Source organism: Diachasma alloeum, unplaced genomic scaffold (genome assembly GCF_001412515.2).
Source record: "Diachasma alloeum isolate Michigan unplaced genomic scaffold, Dall2.0 Dall_scaffold_01179, whole genome shotgun sequence".
In the NCBI taxonomy this organism is placed as follows: Eukaryota; Metazoa; Arthropoda; class Insecta; order Hymenoptera; family Braconidae; genus Diachasma; species Diachasma alloeum.
The window spans coordinates 34620-52660 of record NW_021681289.1 but is presented as its reverse complement, the minus strand read 5'-3'; the positions used below and the strand labels follow the sequence as shown (position 1 = coordinate 52660).

At 45.0% G+C, this 18041-nt stretch overlaps 2 protein-coding genes across 2 annotated transcripts; both read right to left on the bottom strand.

Annotated features, from left to right (window-relative positions):
* Window positions 1-842: 842 nt before the first annotated feature.
* LOC107046022 lies at window positions 843-1779 on the bottom strand. Its single transcript, XM_015268477.1, has 2 exons — window positions 1632-1779; window positions 843-1561 (listed from the first exon to the last, which is right to left on the bottom strand). The coding sequence occupies exons 1-2, from the start codon at window positions 1777-1779 to the stop codon at window positions 843-845; spliced, it is 867 nt and encodes a 288-aa protein (XP_015123963.1).
* Window positions 1780-9014: 7235 nt separating this feature from the next.
* LOC107046021 lies at window positions 9015-10440 on the bottom strand. Its single transcript, XM_015268476.1, has 2 exons — window positions 10344-10440; window positions 9015-10069 (listed from the first exon to the last, which is right to left on the bottom strand). The coding sequence occupies exons 1-2, from the start codon at window positions 10438-10440 to the stop codon at window positions 9015-9017; spliced, it is 1152 nt and encodes a 383-aa protein (XP_015123962.1).
* Between the last annotated feature and the right edge of the window lie 7601 nt (window positions 10441-18041).

Sequence of the window (18041 nt, the reverse complement as noted above, 5' to 3'; positions counted from 1 at the left end):
TTCCATTCCACCAATACACCGGTGGATGCCGGTTTGTGGTCCGCTTCCTGGTCATGGTTGCATCGCAAGCTTCCGTCAGCCTTCTCATGAAGTTTTGTGCCTTTTCAGTGGCATTGCTGCCACTGATCGGGCGATCATCCGATGCTGCTGAATAGGAGCTAGGATCAAAAGTGCTCACCCTCCAGCCAATGCAGTTGGTCTCTTTGTGTGTTAGGGCACTTCTCTGGCCAGTATAAGCCTGCCAAAGAATCGCGCAGTAGCCACTTGCAGTCTGAATGTCAGTTACTCTCCATGAGCCGTTCTCCTTTGCAAGAGTGCTGCTCACGAAAGTAAGGTCCACAATCAAGGTCGTATCTCCGCTCATGAAAGTTGGTTCGTCGCCACTGTTCAGTAGAACTACGTCCAACGCTGCCATGGCTCCTAGTACGGCTTGCCCTCTGGGATTCGTCTCCCTACTTCCCCAGTCGACTACCCAGGCGTTGAAGTCCCGAGCTATTGCTGTGGGAAAGTGCCGCTTCGCATCCTCGGTCAGTTCGTCCAGGAAGTCGGTGAATTTGTTCATGGTGAGACTCGGTGTGGCATAGCCGCTATAGAAGTAAATTCTGCCAACCCTAGCCTTCACAAAGCCATCTTGTATACCCTCACTGGTGTTGCTCTGGAATGGCTGATTTCTACAAGCCCAGATTGCAGCCTTCTTGCTGGCGTCAGTAATCCAGGATTGAGTACCCAGATGTCGGTATGGCTCCGAGATCATGACCAGATTAGGCTTCAGCTCCCCCACCGTTTGCATGAGCAGGTCGTGTGCGGCCCACAATGGTTGAGGTTGAGCTGTAGCACTTTCATCATCGTCTGTTGGTCAACTTCTGTAGCGCCTCCTGATGAACTGGGCACCTGGTGCTGCCAGCAAAATGAGCGCAGTTCGCCGTATTCCCTTCCTTAGTGCACGAGGCACAATTGGGTTTCTTTTTGCAGGCAGCTACAGTGTGGCCGAGCTCAGCGCATTTGACTTCACCCTTGCATGTGGTGGCGAAATGGCCATAGTGCCAGCACTTGAAGCACTTTAATGGTCTCTCCACTCTTTTCACTCGGCAGTTGACCCAGCCTATTTTAATCTTCTCGAGCTCCCCCAGGATCTTCTTCGCTGTCGTAGCTGTGAGTCTCACTGAGGCAGTCTGGGTACCTCCATCAGCTTCACGAAGGGACTTGACCGCATCTGCTTGGATCTCGTGCTCCTCCCCAGCTGCTGCTCGTAGGGCTTCGATGACATCCTCCTTCGATGTGGTTTCGTCGAGATCTTTGATCTGGAGATCTTCTTGTGGCCCCTTACTGAGCACCTCAGCCTCCTCTCCGAGGAGATTGATGATGGTTATACGCAGCTTAGGTGCTGCGTCAGTGGTATTTCTGCTAAGGATGATCAGCATATCCCCGGTTGCTGTTCGGCGGATCTTATCGATACAACCGCTAGCGTCCTCGGAGGGAACATCCTTCTTCATCTGGCGTAGAATATCCGAGTATTTCTCTTTGTCCTTAGGCCGTACAATCAGCGCATGAGGTCCCACCGCTGATTTCCGAGTAGGAAATCAGACGGAGCTTTAGCAGTCCGTCATACATGATGTTCCATAGTGACGGACCCAGTACTGAGCCTTGAGGCACCCCTCCGGTCACTCTATACTGTTCAGGACCACACTCCGTGTCGTACTTGAGGACCCTCCCAGGGAAATAACTGTCGATCATTCTCTGTAAGTATCCTGGTACGTCCAATTTTGCAAGAGCCTTCATAATACAGTTTCATCTGGCTGAGTTGTAGGCGTTCTTTATGTCCAATGCCGCTACCAAGCAGTACTTCTTTGTGCCATTTCGCCAACTGTTCCCCGAAATCGCATCCCTGGCGGTGTCGATGACAAGGTTGATAGCATGTAACGTGGATCGACCTTTCCGAAAACCTTATTGATTGTCGGCTAACAACAGTTCGACTGCTGCTTCTATTCTCTGGTGAACGATACGCTCTAAAATCTTGCCAGCAGTATCGAGCATGCAGAGAGCACGGTATGATGAGGGTTTGTTCGGTGGTTTTTTCCCCTTTGGGAGTAACACTAGCCTCTGCTGCTTCCACATGGCAGGGAAGATTCCTTCTCTTAAGCACTCGTTGTATATATCCAAAAACTGCTCAGGCATCGCGTGAATGGCTGATTTCAGTACGACGTTGGGGATCTGGCGAAAATCCACTTGCCCCGGAAAACCCGAAAATCTGACTCTTTGGCTGGGGCCAAAAAAAACGGTTTCTCAGTTTTCACTTTTTCCACATACTTTTGACAGTTCTGACTAGCCCGGCACTTATATAGTTGGAATCAACGTTCACCCGGCTAAAAAATTCGATTTTGGCGCAAAATCCAAGATCTGACACTGGGGAACCTTGGTATTCCCCACTCTCTGGCAGGCTTTCATCAGTTGTTCTCGGGTGATTACTGGGAACGCCAATTCCTTCCTTCGTTCGGCTGTATGTCGAAATTCCGGTTGTTGCGGGAACAGCACCTTCACAATCTCTTTAAGGAGTACAGGACACGTTGGCGACGACATTGGTTGACTATTGAGTCGTGTCATCACCACCTTGTAGGGTCTTCCACACGGATCTCTCCCCACCTCCGTAAGGGGCTCGCTCCAGGATTGCTTCTTGCTGCGTTTGATGGCTTTAGTGAGCTTCCGGCGTGCCCTCTTATACCTCAGATCTAGCTCTTCCCAGTTTGTTCTCTTGCGGGCCCGCTGAGATAATCTCCTTGCTGCATTGTACTCCTTCCGCAGAGTGGCGATGGTATCATTCCACCAGTATACCGATGGATGCAGGTTTGTTATCCGCTTCCTGGTCATGGTGGCATCGCAAGCTTCGGTTACCCTCCTCATGAGACTGCGCCCCTTTTCGGTGGCATTGCTACCACTTACGGGGCGGTCATTTAGGGCTATTGAATAAGCGCTAGAATCAAAGGTGCTCACTTTCCAGCCAATACAATTGGTCTTCTTGGGCTTTGGACCGATTCTCCCGTCAGTACGCATTTCCTAATATATCGCACGGTGGTCGCTTGCAGCGTAGGTATCTGTTACTCTTCATGAGCAGTTTCCCTTTGCTGCTGCTCACGAAGGTGAGATCCACAATTGAGCTCACTTCTCCTTTCATGTAGGTAGGCTCATTGTCGGTATTCAGCAAGACCACGTCCAGCAACGACATGGCTTTCAGTACAGCTTGTCCCTTGGGCTTTGTTTCCCTATTTCCCCACTCCACTGCCCAAGCATTGAAGTCCCCGGCTATTGCCATGGGAAAGGGCTGCTTCGCATCCTCAGTCAGTGCGTCCAGGAAGTCTGTAAACTCAGCGATGGAGAGGCTCGGGGGGGCGTAACAGCTATAGAAATAAATTCCATCAACTTTGGTCTTTACAAAGCCACTGTGAAAGTTATTTGTGATAGTGGTCTGAAATGGCCGATTTCCACAAGACCAGATTACAGCCCCCTTGCTGGCATCAGTAGCTCAGGGTTGAGTACCCAGGTGACGATATGGCTCTGATATTATGGCAAAGTCTGGGTTCATTTCTCGCGTCGTCGGCATCAGTAGGTCGTGCGCGGCCTCACAGTGGTTGAGATTTATTTGGAGAACCTTCATCGTCGTTTGTTGAGGACCTTCTGGAGTGCTTCCTTAAACACTGGGCATCTACTGCTACCAGCAATATGATCTCAATTCTCCGTATTCCCTTTCTCGGTGCACAGGGCACATTGGGGCTTCTTATTGCAGCTTGAGGCCTTGTGGTCGGTTGCTGAGCACTTGAGGCAGAGCTTCTATCGGTCGAAGTAGCCGGTACCACTTCGTGGCGACATGTCCGTCGTGCCAGCACTTGAAACACTTTATCGGTCTCTCCACTCTCCTGGTACGGTAATTGATCCAGCCTATCTTGATTTTGCCGTGCTCCCCCAGGATCTTTTTCACCGCAGTTGCTGCGAGTGTCACTGAGGCAGTCTGGGTTCTACCATATGCCTTTCGCATTGATTGCATAGCCTTAGGATCTATTTCATGCTCCTCTCCAGCTAGTCTTTTGAGAGCTTCAAGGACGTCTTCCTTCGACGTCATCTCATCGAAGTCTTTGATCTCAAGCTGTTCTTGTGGTCCCCTGCTGAGCACCTCGGCCTCCTCTCCGAGGAGATTGGCGATGGCTCTACTTCCGAGTCCTTCATCGTTGTTTCGGAGTCAGTCCGTACACGCGACGTGGTTGGTACTAGGGAAGTCTGCACAGACTCTGTAATAAAGAACTGATCTTTGGTGTGTGCCTCCTCCAAGCTCTTGAGCCGATAAATGCCACTGCCGATAAATGCCACTGCCGATAAATGCCACCTTGGATTTGATCTCCTTGTGGAAATTTATCCTGGGTAGGACATACTCATTGAAGGTCTGCAATGAGTTTTTCAAGTCGTGCCCATGCATGACGACATTCTGTCTCCTGTTGAGTCTGCACCTCATTCCTTCTTGTAGCATCCGAGACCAAGGAGTTCACTTTTAACGAATGTGATGATTGGCTCCTCCCACAATCCATGGAGCTGGCATCAACCACCGAGGCTTTCATTCGATCGGAACTGATGGCGGGATTTACCTTCTCAGGGATACCCGCATGGGAACTTTGTATTTTCTCATCACTCATCATTTTTTTTCTGGGCTGTTGAAGGGAGCCCACCCTTTTTAGTAGGCTGCTATAGGGAGCCTACCCTACACGCCTCTTTTGGTCTGCGAGAGCTATTTGGTTTCACTCCAGTCTGCTGAGTCAGCAAGTTGACCCAGTTAGGACTTCCCTTATCCGCCACCTGGGGACGCGCCGCAGTAGAAGTTGGGCTTCTCCACGAAGCTGCCCTGAAAAGGACAAGCCTCGGCTCGGCGTTGTGTTTTTTTTTAACGTCTGTTTATAGAATGCATTTATGCATCCCCACTTGAGGGAGGAAATCGAAATTTGTATATGAGGCTCGAGTCATAAGGACTAATACCCACTAAACTTCGTGCAGACAAATTCACTAACCTTTAAATACCTCGCGGCATCACCATTACGTATTACTACGCGAGGGAGGTTTCAGCTGGATTCTAGGACAGTTTTTTCCCGGACAAAATCTCCCCGGGCAAAATCTCCCCGAAAAAGTTTCCCCGGACAAAATCTTCCTAAGAAAGGAATTTGCGATTAGGAAATCGGATCCGGCCAAAATAAGTCCCCCTCTGCAACCTTTCTTATACTCGACACATCTCCAAATCACTCTCTTCGAATTTTTATCATGAAGGTAATACATATATCCTTCTTCATTCACTAGAATCTTGCCTCCTTTGTTTAATTTTGTAAATTTGAGCACTCCAGGAAATACACGAAAAAAAAGCACTAACAACGGCCAGAATAATTATTTCCAACACTTTGAAATACAGTAGAACATACTTGTATGTATTCAACTGCTTGTCCTGGGAGCTCAATCCCGACTACCGAATTATGAACGATGGGAATAAAATGAGCCGAATTTTATCACCATCGACAATTATAGTCGTACACAAATCGCTTGAAATGCAACACACGAACAGGGATTAACCCACTCATACAGTACTAAAAGTAGAGTGATACCTTGGGGATTAAATTCATACGGATTGTTATTTGCGGAAAATTTACCTCTCAGAAGACTCGGTGAAAAGAATTTTTTTGAGGAACTTTCGCAAAAAGCAATTGTCCGGGGAAATTTTTTTTCCAAGGGGATTTTTTCAAGGGGAAATTTTTCTTCGGGGAGATTTTGTGCGGGGAATTTTTCTTTCTGGGAGATTTTGCCCGGGAAATTTTGTCCGGGGGATTTTGTCCGGGGAAAAACTGTCCGACTACCCTCAGCTGTTTGCACTTCCACATTGTTTGCATCTAGAGTATATCGTCCTACCCGTCTAGGATGGTAAGTGTGGGTAGGAGGTTCCAAAAGATTTTTCACGCATGCTGGGGCCTTCCGCTGGCGCTTCTCAATTCTTAGCTCCTTTATGACTACTGCCACGAAGTTGGTCGTTGCGTCTCAGGCTGCCTGCGATGACAGCATCGCTTCCACCATGGTTTCAGGCAAGATCTCCCTTCCAAGGTCAGATCCCCAAACACGCCGCATCTCGCTGAAGCGGGGGCATCTGAAAAACACATGGTCCGCGTCTTCGTCGACTTCGGTGCAGACTGGACACTTGGGGGAATCCTCATGTTTGAATTTATGAAGATACGCCCGGAACACCCATGTCCCGAAAACATTTGCGTCAGGTAATGATTAACCTCATCATGTGTGCGGTTTAACCAAGCACTCACCTGTGGGATCAGCCATGAGTCCATCTTCCCTTCGACGAGTTGTCCCACTTCTCCTGCCATTACTGTAGACTCTTTCGTCTCTCTTCTGCGCCGAGCTCTATTGCGCTCAGTATCTCAGATTCCCTCCGCTGATACAATGACCTTCATTCTTCGGCCAACATTTCTATACGGAGCATCCCGGCTACAACGCACACCGCGTCTTCGGACACCATACGATAAGCGCTCGGGACTCGTAAGGCACTCAGTCTATAGACTGGTGCCACTTTCCGCCATGATTCCTGCAGTTTCAATGTATCAGCCCATATGGAAATGCCGTAGGTGAGCACTGACGTAACCACCGACGACATCAGGGCTCTTCTTCTTTGTTTTGGACCCCCGATGTTAGGCATGAGGCGCGATAAGGTGGATCTGACTCCAGACGCCTTGACTCCCAGGTGGTCGGTTTGCTGCTTGAAATTGAGTCGGGCATCGATCATCACTCCCAGGTATCGAATGAACGGCTGAGAAGTAATTTCACAAGGCCCGACCTGCAGCGTTATGCTCTCGGTTTTTTCCTGCTGGTGATTAGCACTACCTCCGTCTTGGGCTCCGCTAGTTTCAAACCCACTGCGTCTATCCAGTGACGGATCTTCTCGAAGGCCGTGTCGAAACTGAAGTTTATCTCCTCTAAGTGTTTGCCGACGATGACTACAGCCACGTCATCAGCAAATGCCACGAGTTGAGTTTCCCGTGGCAATTCCAGCCTCAGCAACCCGTCATATATGATGTTCCACAACAAAGGACCCAATACTGATCTTTGTTGAGGTAAGCTCCCGGTTACTCTGTACTCCTTGGAACCACGCTCCGTGTCGTATTTAAGGACCCTCCCAGTAAAATAGCTGCCGACTATTCTCCGCAAGTATCCCGGTATGTTCAACTTCATTAAAGCTTCGATGATACGGTCCCATTTGGCCGAGTTGAAAGCATTCTTAATATTTAGCGTCACTACTAAGCAGTATTTCTTCGTGCCATTCAGCCATGTTTACCCTGAAATTGCTTCCCTGGTAGTGCTAATGACCAGGTTGATAGCGTCTAGGGTAGGTCGGCCTTTCCAAAACCCATATTGGTTGTCGACCAACAGGGGTTCGACTGCTGCTTCCATCCTTTGATGGACGATACGCTCGAGGCTCTTACCAGCGGTATCGAGCATGCAGAGAGGACGGTATGATGATGGGTCATCCGGTGGTTTGTTCCCTTTCGGGAGCAATACTAGCCTCTGCTGCTTCCATATGGACGAGAAGGTGCCCTCCCTTAAGCGCTCGTTGTAGACGTCTAAGAACATCTGCGGCCTCGCGCGGACAGCTGACTTCACGGCGATGTTGCGGATCCGATCCAGCCCAGGGGCCTTGGTGTTGCCCACCCTATCGCACGCTTCCATCAACTTTTCTCTGGTGATTGGTGGTAACATGATCTCTTCTTCTTGTTCGTCAGGATGCTAGAGTTCCGGTTGTTGCGGAAACAATACCGTGACGATTTTCTTTAGCAACACATGATATGTAGGCGATGGCGTTGGTTGACTCTTGAGTCGTGTCACCACCTCATATGGTCTTCCCCAAGGATCACCTTCTACCTCGTCAAGAAGCTCACTCCAAGATTGCCTTTTACTGCACTTGATAGCCTTGCTGAGCTTCCGGCGTGCCGTCTTATTTCTCTTCTGGCGCTCCTCAAAGTTTGCCTTCTTACGGCTACGTTGAGCTAATCTCCTGGCCGCGTTACCCTCCTTCCGTAGTACAGCGATCGTGTCATTTCACCAATACAGTGGTGGATGCCGATTTGTGGTCCGTTTCCTCGTCATGATGGCATTACAGGCTTTGACCACTCTTTCCATAATGCTGTGTGCTTTCTCAGTAGCGTTGTTGCCACTGGTCGGACGAGCGTCTAACGCAACTGAATAAGCGCTAGGATCGAAGGTGCTTACTCTCCAGCCAACGCAGTTGGTCCTTTTCGGCCTTAATCCGATTCTCTGATCAGTACAGGTCTCCTAGAATATGGCCCGGTGGTCACTCGCAGTGTAAATATCAATTACTCTCCATGAGCAGTTTCTCTTGGCAAGAGTGCTGCTCACTAATGAAGGTCGGTTTATTGCCGCTGTTCAACAGGACCACGTCCAACGATGACATCGCTTCCAGTACAGCTTGCCCTCTGGAGTTCATCTCCTTACTTCCCCAGTCGACGGCCCAGGCGTTGAAGTCCCCGGCTATTGCCACGGGAAAATGCTGCTTCGTATCCTCAGTCAGTCTATCTAGGAAGTCTGTGAACTTATCAATGGTAAGGCTTGGCGGGGCGTAACAGATGTAGAAGTGAATTCCATCAACCATCGCCTTCACAAAACCATTCTGTATATTACTACTGGTGTTACTCTGGAAAGGACGATTTCCACAAGTCCAGATTACAGCCTTCTTGCTTGCTTCAGTAACCCAGAATTGAATGCCAAGTTGTCGATATGGCTCCGAGATCATGACAATGTTAAACTTTAGCTCGCGCACCGTTTGCATGAGCAGATCGTGTACATCGTCGCAGTGGTTGAGGTTGAGCTGCAGCACCTTGCAGTTTTTTCGTCTACTATCGCCTTTTATTGGTGAGCTTCTGGAGCGCCTCTCTGTATGCTGGGCATCTATTGCTACCAGCAACATGGGCAAAATTCCCTCAATCGCCATTCTCAGAGCACAGGGCACACCGTGGGTTCCCCTTGCCGTCTTTGGCTTTGTGACCATCCCCTGCACACTTCACGCAGACCTTGGACCAGTCGACTGTACTCGTGCATTTCGTGGCGAGATGTCCGTAGTGCCAGTACTTGAAGCACTTTATCGGTCTCCCCACTCTCCTGATACGGCAATTGACCCAGCCTATCTTGATCTTACCATGCTCTCCCAGGATCTTCTTCGCTGTAGCTGCTGCGAGGGTCCCTAAGGCAGTCTGGATTCCTCCATATGCCGTACGCAGAGACTTGATGGCCTCAGGAGCTATTTTGATCTCCTCCCCGGCTACTTTCTGTAGGGCCTCCAGAACATCCTCCTTCGATGTGGTCTCATCGAGATCTTTTATCTCCAGTTCTTCCTCCGGCCCCTTACTGAGTACCGCCACTTTATCTCCAAGGAGACTGGCGATGGTTCTACGAAGCTGAGGAGCTCCATCGACCGTCTTCCGGGTCAAGATGATCAACATATCCCCGGTCGCTGTCCGGCGAATTTCATCGACGCAATCTTGAGCTTTCTCTGCAGGTGCATCCTTCTTTATTCGGCGGAGAATGTCAGAATGTTGCTCCTTCTTCTTGGGTCGGACAATCAGGGCATCAGGTCTGGGCGCTGGTTTCCAACGAGTCTTCTTCTGCTTCTGCTTCTTGGGCTCTTTCTTCTCGGAAGGTGGCTTTTGGAGCAGCTTCTCATCTCGTTTCTTCTTCGCTCTCTTAGACTCGATGAGCTTCCAGTCTGACCCATCAACCACTCCCTTCCCCTGTGGGGCGGTTTTGCTGGGCAGGACCTGTTGCTTCAGCTTCTTCAGTTTTTGCGCTTTTGCTGCAGGTGATCCCTTCGAGCGTTTCCTCCGCACTTGTTTCCGAACCTCTCTCGTCCCAAGATCTCGAGTTAACTGGGTGGTACTCGAGTCCTCTACCTTCGAGTCTTTGACCGCCGTTTCAGAGTCCGTACGTGAACGCGACGTGTGTGGTGGTAATAGAGCCTGCACTGGCTCAGCATTGGGGGCTTGGGGCCCGTTGCATGCCTCCTCCAAGCTCTTGAGTCATCTGTGCGCATTGCCGATCGATGCCACCTTGGATTTGATTTCCTTGTGGACATTTATTTCTCTTAGGCTGGACAAACTCATGTAACTCTGTGATGAGTTTCTCGAGTCGTGCTCATGCGTAACGACATTCTGTCACATGTCGAGTCTGTGACTCATCTCTCCTTGTAGCATTTGAGGCCAAGGAGTCCCCCTTTGAGACATGTGATGGTTGGCCACATTCCATGGAGACAGCACCAGCCGCCGAGGCTTTCACCCGATCGGAACCGATGGAGGGATTTCCCTTCTGAAGGCTACCCGCATGGGATAATATCGTGTTCTCATCACTGTTCATTATTACTTGCGGGTTGTCATAGGGAACCCTCCCTGCCCACCTCTTTTTTTTAATAGAGTTGGGCTTCTCTAAGAAGGTGTTGGTTCGCGCCGACGTATTTTATTTGGTCGATCCCCTCTGTTCCGTAGTTCGGAACAGCGAGCGTCCCTCGATCCACCACCTGGGGACGCGCCACGTTGCAGTACCTTCCAACCTGCTAAAGCTCTCAGGAAGTAGAGGCGCTCCTTGCTGAGAGGATGCGTGGGCGCTGTGTGTGTATGTGTATGTGATTTGATTTTTTTTATACGATCAATGCATCTACATGCTATCAACTCCCCAATCTTAAGGGAGAACGTAAGTGTAATTAACCCGCAAATCAAAACTGAAATTTCTATGATTTGTCGACGTTTCATGACCTCTAGAATCATTGGATTAGATTCGAATCATTCGATTTTGATTAAATACTGAGCAAAATCAGCTCAACCGTTTGCGCGTTATCCGGATGGAAATTTCTGAATTTGATTTTTTTTCCAACTAGGCAGGACGCGCTCTTCACGCGCGCTAGCCCGGTTGCTTGAGATCAATATATGGGGCATTCCATGTCAATTCGACCGGTTGAAACCCTGACCATCTCAGATTCATTTCATTTTTTTTTCATGATTCTACTCGATGAAAAATCCACCCTGATTCTTTTTCAGATTTTTTTTTATCAATTCTTTAATTTTTTATCAATTTTTGAAGTAGTTTAACGAAAGCCCCATTTAAAAAAATTCACAAAAATTTTATGCTACCAAAAAGTTGTTTCAAGCGATTTTTTAGACTGGAAATAGAAATAGTACGCCCTACGCTAACCCTATTTCTGTATGCGCTAGGAAATGGAGTTTACGTTAACGGAAGTACTGAATCCGAATCCGACGTCGGTTTTGACAAGTTGTGGTCAGGTCTATTTATTTATAACATTTTTATAGTTAAATCGATCATATCATGGAAACGGTTGCAGATAGAGAAAAAAATTTCAAACAAAAGGTGTTTGTTACGTGAAAATACACATTTTTTATCGTATAACTTTTTGTTTTAACTGCGATAGATAAAGAGTTATCATGGATGGGAGGGCAGTGGGCAGCACATTAACACTTGCGTGGATGTTGGGGCGCTCCGATGCGTTTATTGGCAAACTTGATCGAGATAGAGGAGAATGGTTCAAACGAAAAATGTTCACCATTGAATTTGACATATAATTGATGATTTGGCATTTGATTCGTTAATTTTTCATGAATTTTCTAATTTCATTGACGAAGGCTCCTACTAGAAAATTTGAAAAAAATTACAAAAATTCGATGGTACCAAGAAAGTATTTTACAGCATATTTTAGAGTAAAGATGGAAATTAATCGTGTAATAGCTGCATTGATTCAAAAAAATACTCTTTATTGTCAGACTATAATTTTTCTTGCTAATACTAGTTATTACTATAAATTGAATTCCGATTTTGTTCATAATTTTTTTCTCAATTCTATATTATGAGATAAGTCTTCATTTCAAATTTCAGTCCAAGATAAAATTTTTTGAAAGAGTTATGATTATTTTAAGATTGTGCGTTTTTTTCGCTTGCAAAAAAAATTCCTATCACCTTTGATTCGCACTGAAAAAAATCGGTGTCATTGATTTTTTCAATCGCACAGAAAGGAATTGAATAGTTGATGAATATCGAGACAAGTCAATAATCAAGTCATAATATCAAAAAAGATTATTTTAAGTATTTTAGTGTTATCCCATTAAATATCATCATGGGAAAACACAAGAAGAAACGATCCCATAGTCGCGACAAAGAAAATGACGAACTATGGACAAAAGTGAGAAGGTTGGAAGAGTTAATTGTCAATCGACTGCCATCACCGCCGTCCCAACCTCTCTCACCACAGAACACAAACGGGAATTCAGGACAACAAGATGTTTCGAATAAAACAGCTAATGGAGAGACAACCAAAGCTAAATTTTTTCGGGGTTTTTTCATGAGAGATCTCATGCGAGAAATGAGACAATTCTCTTTTAATACGAACGAGGTTATACGAGAGATAACCCGATGTTTGAAAAGAAATTCAAAATGGCTGAACTTACACGAGAGGTAAGACAGAGCCAAAAGAAAAAAGCAAAAAAATCACCATAAGATTTTTTGTTTTTATTCTAGACGCTAACGATCCTTCAAAAGATAAGGATCCCACTGAAGACCAAGGAGAGGTCAGGGAGCGTAATCCAGCGGTTCAGACACAGGAAAATCAGCCCTCTGATAATTTGGAGGACAGTTTAACAGAACCTTCTCTAGAGATTGATGATGATACTCTTCTCATCATTGGGGAAGAGTCCACAGCAACGGAGGAGCAGGTGGAAATTCATTCCAGTATTGCCAAACGTTGGAAGACCTGGTTAAATACCAGTATGAAGAAAGAAACAAAAGAGGAAGTGTTTAAGAAATACCCAAGAGCTGGATCATGTCCTCTGGGAGCCCCTACACTTAACCCGGAGGTCACTGTCTCCCTTAATGAGGGTTCACTCAAAAGAGATAAATATTTCTCAATCACACAGAATGTGGCAGGTACGGCTCTTTCGGCTCTAGCCCCTGTGATTACTACTCTCGTCAGGGAAAAAAAGGTCGATTCAAAGGTAATTCTGGGACAAGTTTGGGATGCAGCAAAGCTGGTGGCAGAGATCCACCATTCTCAAACCGTAGCTAGAAGGGCTTGCATTCTCCCAAGCCTGTCAAAGCCTATTGCTTCTGCTCTCGATAAAAGGGAGACTGACTCCTTTCTGTTTGGGGATAAATTGGGGGCAAAGATCAAAGAATTAAAATCAATGGATAAACTGAGCCAAGAGATTAAAATTCAAGCCCCTAAAAAGATTCCCAATCAAGTAAACCAGTTAAACTGGAAGGGCTCGTCGGTGACGAAGAGACCAACCGTACCGACGAGCCAGAAGCCCAAGACCCCATCGAAATTGTCGACCTCGAGGATTCCAACGAAGAAGGACGACCCGAGATCAAGTTCATCCCGTCAACAGAGTTCCAGTCGTCGTTAACACCTCCAGCCACGACTCCACAGGTAAATAAGCCAGCAGGGCGATTAGCCTCGTTCCTTGAAACATGGAAGTCCATCACATCTGACAAAACGGTTTTGCATGATATACGGGGATATAAAATAACCGTGGAGGAGACACCATGGCAGGGATATGTTCCGGACCGTAAATGGTCACCAAAAGAGCTGGAACAAATCCAGTTAGAGGTTAATAGACTCATTTCCATTGGAGCTGTTGAACCTGGCAAGCCAGTAGATCATCAGTATATTTCTGATTATTTTTTAATCCCAAAACCTGACGGTAGCAATAGATTCATTCTAAATCTGAAACAATTAAACTCCTTCATTAATACTCAGCATTTCAAATTAGAAGACCTTAGGTCAGCTGCTAAATTGCTAGATGAGGACATGTTTATGGGCACTATTGACTTAAAAGATGCCTGCTTCTTAGTACCTGTGCATGAGAGTAGTAGAAAATATCTGCGATTCATTTTGGAAGATAAAATTTTCTAATTTACTTGTTTACCTTTCGGTCTTGCAACTAGCCCCTTCGTATTCACGAAACTCTTAAAATCGGTAGTCTCTTGGTTGAGAACCAGAGGTTTTTTATCCGTCATATACTTGGATGACATATTATGTCTAGGCGAGACTGCTGAGCTTTGTAAACAGAATCTAGAGACCACAAGTAAGTTTTTAGAAGCCCTAGGATTCATTATTAATTCAAGAAAATCCAAGATGGACCCCAGTAGACGCTGCAAACATCTAGGTTTTATCATTGACTCATCGACGATGACCATTGAGCTACCTCAGGTTAAGAAAGATGTTTCAATTTCCTTGTTACGCGCATTTGAGCGCAGGAAAGAATGTAAGATTCAGGAATTTGCTCAGCTTATAGGTACTTTAGTGTCTACATGTCCAGGGGTCGAATATGGACCATTACACTGTAAATCCTTGGAGAGAGCTAAAACTAAAGCTCTACTGAAGAATGACATGGATTTTGATAAAATAATGGTAATTCCTGGGTACATTAAATAGGACATTCACTAGTGGTTGGAGAAAATTCCTTTTTCATCAAGAAAAATTCGTCGTTTCTCGTATAAAAAAGAAATTTTCTCGGATGCTTGTCTCACAGGATGGGGCGCATTCTGTGAGGGCCAGGGGGCTTAGGGTCAATGGAGTCTGGAAGAATGCCACTTAGATATTAACCATCTGGAATTAAAAGCCGCGTTGCTGGCTCTCAAGTCATTTGCAAACGATTTATCAGATTGCGAAATTCTACTAAGGGTCGATAATACCACTGCAATGGCATACATTAATAAAATGGGTGGGGCAAGATTTCAGAGTTTACACAACCTTGCACGAGAATTTTGGGATTGGTGCGAAGTTAGAAATCTGTGGGTCTTGGCGGCTTATATCCCGTCTAAAGAAAATCACGAGGCAGATGCCCTATCAAGAGACTTCAATCATGACACAGAGTGGGAACTGGCAGATTATGCTTTCGATAAAATTCAGATAATTTTTGGCTCAATTGAAATCGATTTATTTGCATCCAGGATTAATACCAAATGTGAAATTTTTTGTGCATGGGGACCTCAGCCAGAAGCATTGACGTCAGATGCTTTCACGATAGATTGGGCTCCTTGGTTTTTTTTATGCATTCCCACCTTTCGCCATTATCTCGAAGGTTCTTCGTAAGATAAAGACTGATAAAGCAACAGGAATTGTCGTGGTCCCTTTGTGGACTAGTCAGACTTGGTTTCCCATGTTTCAAAGAATGATTTTAGGTAATCCAATTTATTTCGAGCCGGATCCTAATTTGCTAACACTTTCTTATAGAGCAGCGTCTCACCCTCTGGCGTCCAAGTTTACCCTGGTTGCCGCCAGGCTATCTGGGAGGCTTTCCTCACGAAAAATTCGCCAGAAGAAGCAATAGATATCCAAATTTCATCTTTACAAGACTCTACATTGAAACAATATAATAGCTCGTTGAAGCTATGGTGGGAATTTAACCAACAGCAACAACAAGATCCATTAGACGTCTCCTCATCCAAAGTCTTAACCTTTTTAGCTCAGAAGTTCCACCAAGGTGCAGGACATGGTTTGATTAATTCATCCAGGGCAGCATTATCGCTCATCTCAGCCGAGGATATCTCCAACAACACCTTAATTTCAAGGTTTGTGAAAGGCTGTGCGAATAAGAGACACAGCAAGCCTCGTTATGACTCCACATGGGACGTAGACCCGGTACTCAAAGAGCTCGAAAAATGGTTCCCGCTAGACTAATTGGATATTAAAACTCTTTCCTACAAGTTGGTGGTGTTGTTAGCTTTGGGTACATCTCATAGGCTCCAAACCTTAGCTTCTATCCAATTGGATAATATTTTAGAGACGTTGAATGGTATTGAAATCATGATTTCTGATCATATTAAGACTTCTAAGAAAGGGAAACCACAACCGGTGTTAAAATTACCAAATTTTGAAGATAAACCTGGGCTGTGCATTTGCAACACCCTTTTAAATTACATAAAACGAACAGGAGAACTGACAGGCAATGAGAAACCTCTACTCATTTCTTTCAATAAGCCGCACAAGGCTGTAAAGGAAGACTCCATCGGACGGTGGATTAAAACAGCTTTGGGAAAACTTGGAGTGGACAAGAGGTTCACTGCTCATAGTACCAGGCATGCTTCAACATCAAAGGCAGCCGCCAAGGGTGTCAACATTATGGAGATCAAGAGAGTTGCAGGCTGGAGCGAAAACTCTCGTGTATTTGCTGATTTTTATCAACTCCCAATTGTTATTCAACAAGACAATTTTGCTAGAGCAGTACTGCTGCCAGAGGAGGCTGCAGCTTTGTAAAACATAAATTTGTTTCCTTTTTTCTTTCAACAAAAATTGAAAATTAAAAAATTCATGATAAAGAAAATTTGTGTAGGGTTTCAAGATCTACCTTCGTAATCTCGAAGGGCGAGACACGAAGTATAATTGGTTGATCAACCGAGCCCTTCGGGCTCGGTTGATCTAGATTATACGAGTGTCTCGCCCGAGATATTACCCACCCTCAATGAGTTTATAGATACATAAATAATTAAAATTACTATTTCACAGTTACCCACCCATTGGATATTTTAACACAAATTTTCAATTTCTTTGGCTTTAAACACAATGACCAGAGTGAAAGTTGAGGGCGCCACTAAGACCAGTGACGGGAGTTTTCAAATTTTTATATTTTTAGCTTTGAACTTGTGACTTATAAGGCATAACTGGCGTTACTACCTTCGTAATCTCTCGGGCGAGACACTCGTATAATATAGATCAACCTCGCCCTTCGGGCTCGGTTGATCGACCAATTAAACAATAAAAATGTTATAAATAAAGGACCTGACCACAACTTGTAAAAATTGACGTCGGATTCGGATTCAACTTTCAAGATAATTCAATACATGTGGACGTCCGCATGAAAAGGGACCACTTTGGCGCTATTGGACTTATTTATATGAGCGTATTCCTGGTTAAATTTTGGAACATTTTGAGAGGTCACACGTCTCGCTAGATGGAAAAACCGCGAAGTTATAGAGCTCCAAATTTGGAAATGGGAAAAACAGGTTTGAGAAAAACGAGATCAAAGTTCGAGGTACTATTATTATTAGTTCTACTCGGAAGTTAAACGGATGATGGTTTGAATATATAAAACATACCTTTGGAAATACAAACCACCGTGTATTAAGTTTAATTTATCTCTTATTCATGCAATCAAGAAGACCCGACAAAGTCGTCGCTTTTTTCTAAAATTGGATTTTCAATAAATTAATCGGATTTAAAAAAAAAACATGACTGTGTCGAATTATTTGACGAAAAAAAATGTAGACTGCGTTTGAAATCATTTATTGTCCCTTCTTTCAAGAATTATAGTGTTTTATTGTCGTTGACAACAAAAATAAAACTGTGTTATTGTGACTGTCATGATTGTTTTCGCCAATTATAGGTATGGTTTTGTACCTTCAAAATTTTCATTTTTTTGAGGCTTCTCCCATAGTTCTACTATCATCAAAAAGACCTAAAAAATTTCAATTCAATTTTTTTTTCAATTTTATTATGTTTACCACCTCAAATTTCCGATTTTCGAGTTCTTGACGAAATTTTTCGTTTCGGCGGAGGTGAATTATTGTTTTTTTAATTGTCAATATGTCTTTCCGACTGAAATATTCTATTCTTCCGATCGAACGTGGTTTCAATTAGCTCACTTAATCAAAAATCACTTGAATTGACAAAAAAAAAGTTGAAAATTGCAGATTAGATCCACTTTCTCCACTCAGATTGCAGAAAATTTCCATTTCCTTACTCAAAGCAACAGTTTTTATGGAACATATTAAAAAATCCAAGGGGGTTCACTCCGTTCTATCCAAAAAATATTTTTTTTCACGTCAAAGTTTTTTTTTTATGTCGAAGTTTTTTATGTCGAAGTTTCAATTTGTATTTACTGGAAATACTGAATTTTCACATTAAAAAAATGGAAGAAATGGAAAATGAAAAGAATTTGCAGATACCGAATTGA

Excerpts from the sequence above, each read along its gene's own strand:
- LOC107046022 (XM_015268477.1), bottom strand. The coding sequence starts at position 1,779 with ATGAAGGCTCTTGCAAAATTGGACGTACCAGGATACTTACAGAGAATG. Across the intron at positions 1,562-1,631 it reads GCCTCAAGGCTCAGTACTGG|CGGTGGGACCTCATGCGCTG; the intron begins GTCCGTCACTAT and ends CTCGGAAATCAG.
- LOC107046021 (XM_015268476.1), bottom strand. The coding sequence starts at position 10,440 with ATGAACAGTGATGAGAACACGATATTATCCCATGCGGGTAGCCTTCAG. Across the intron at positions 10,070-10,343 it reads GGTGAAAGCCTCGGCGGCTG|CCCCCAATGCTGAGCCAGTG; the intron begins GTGCTGTCTCCA and ends ACGGGCCCCAAG.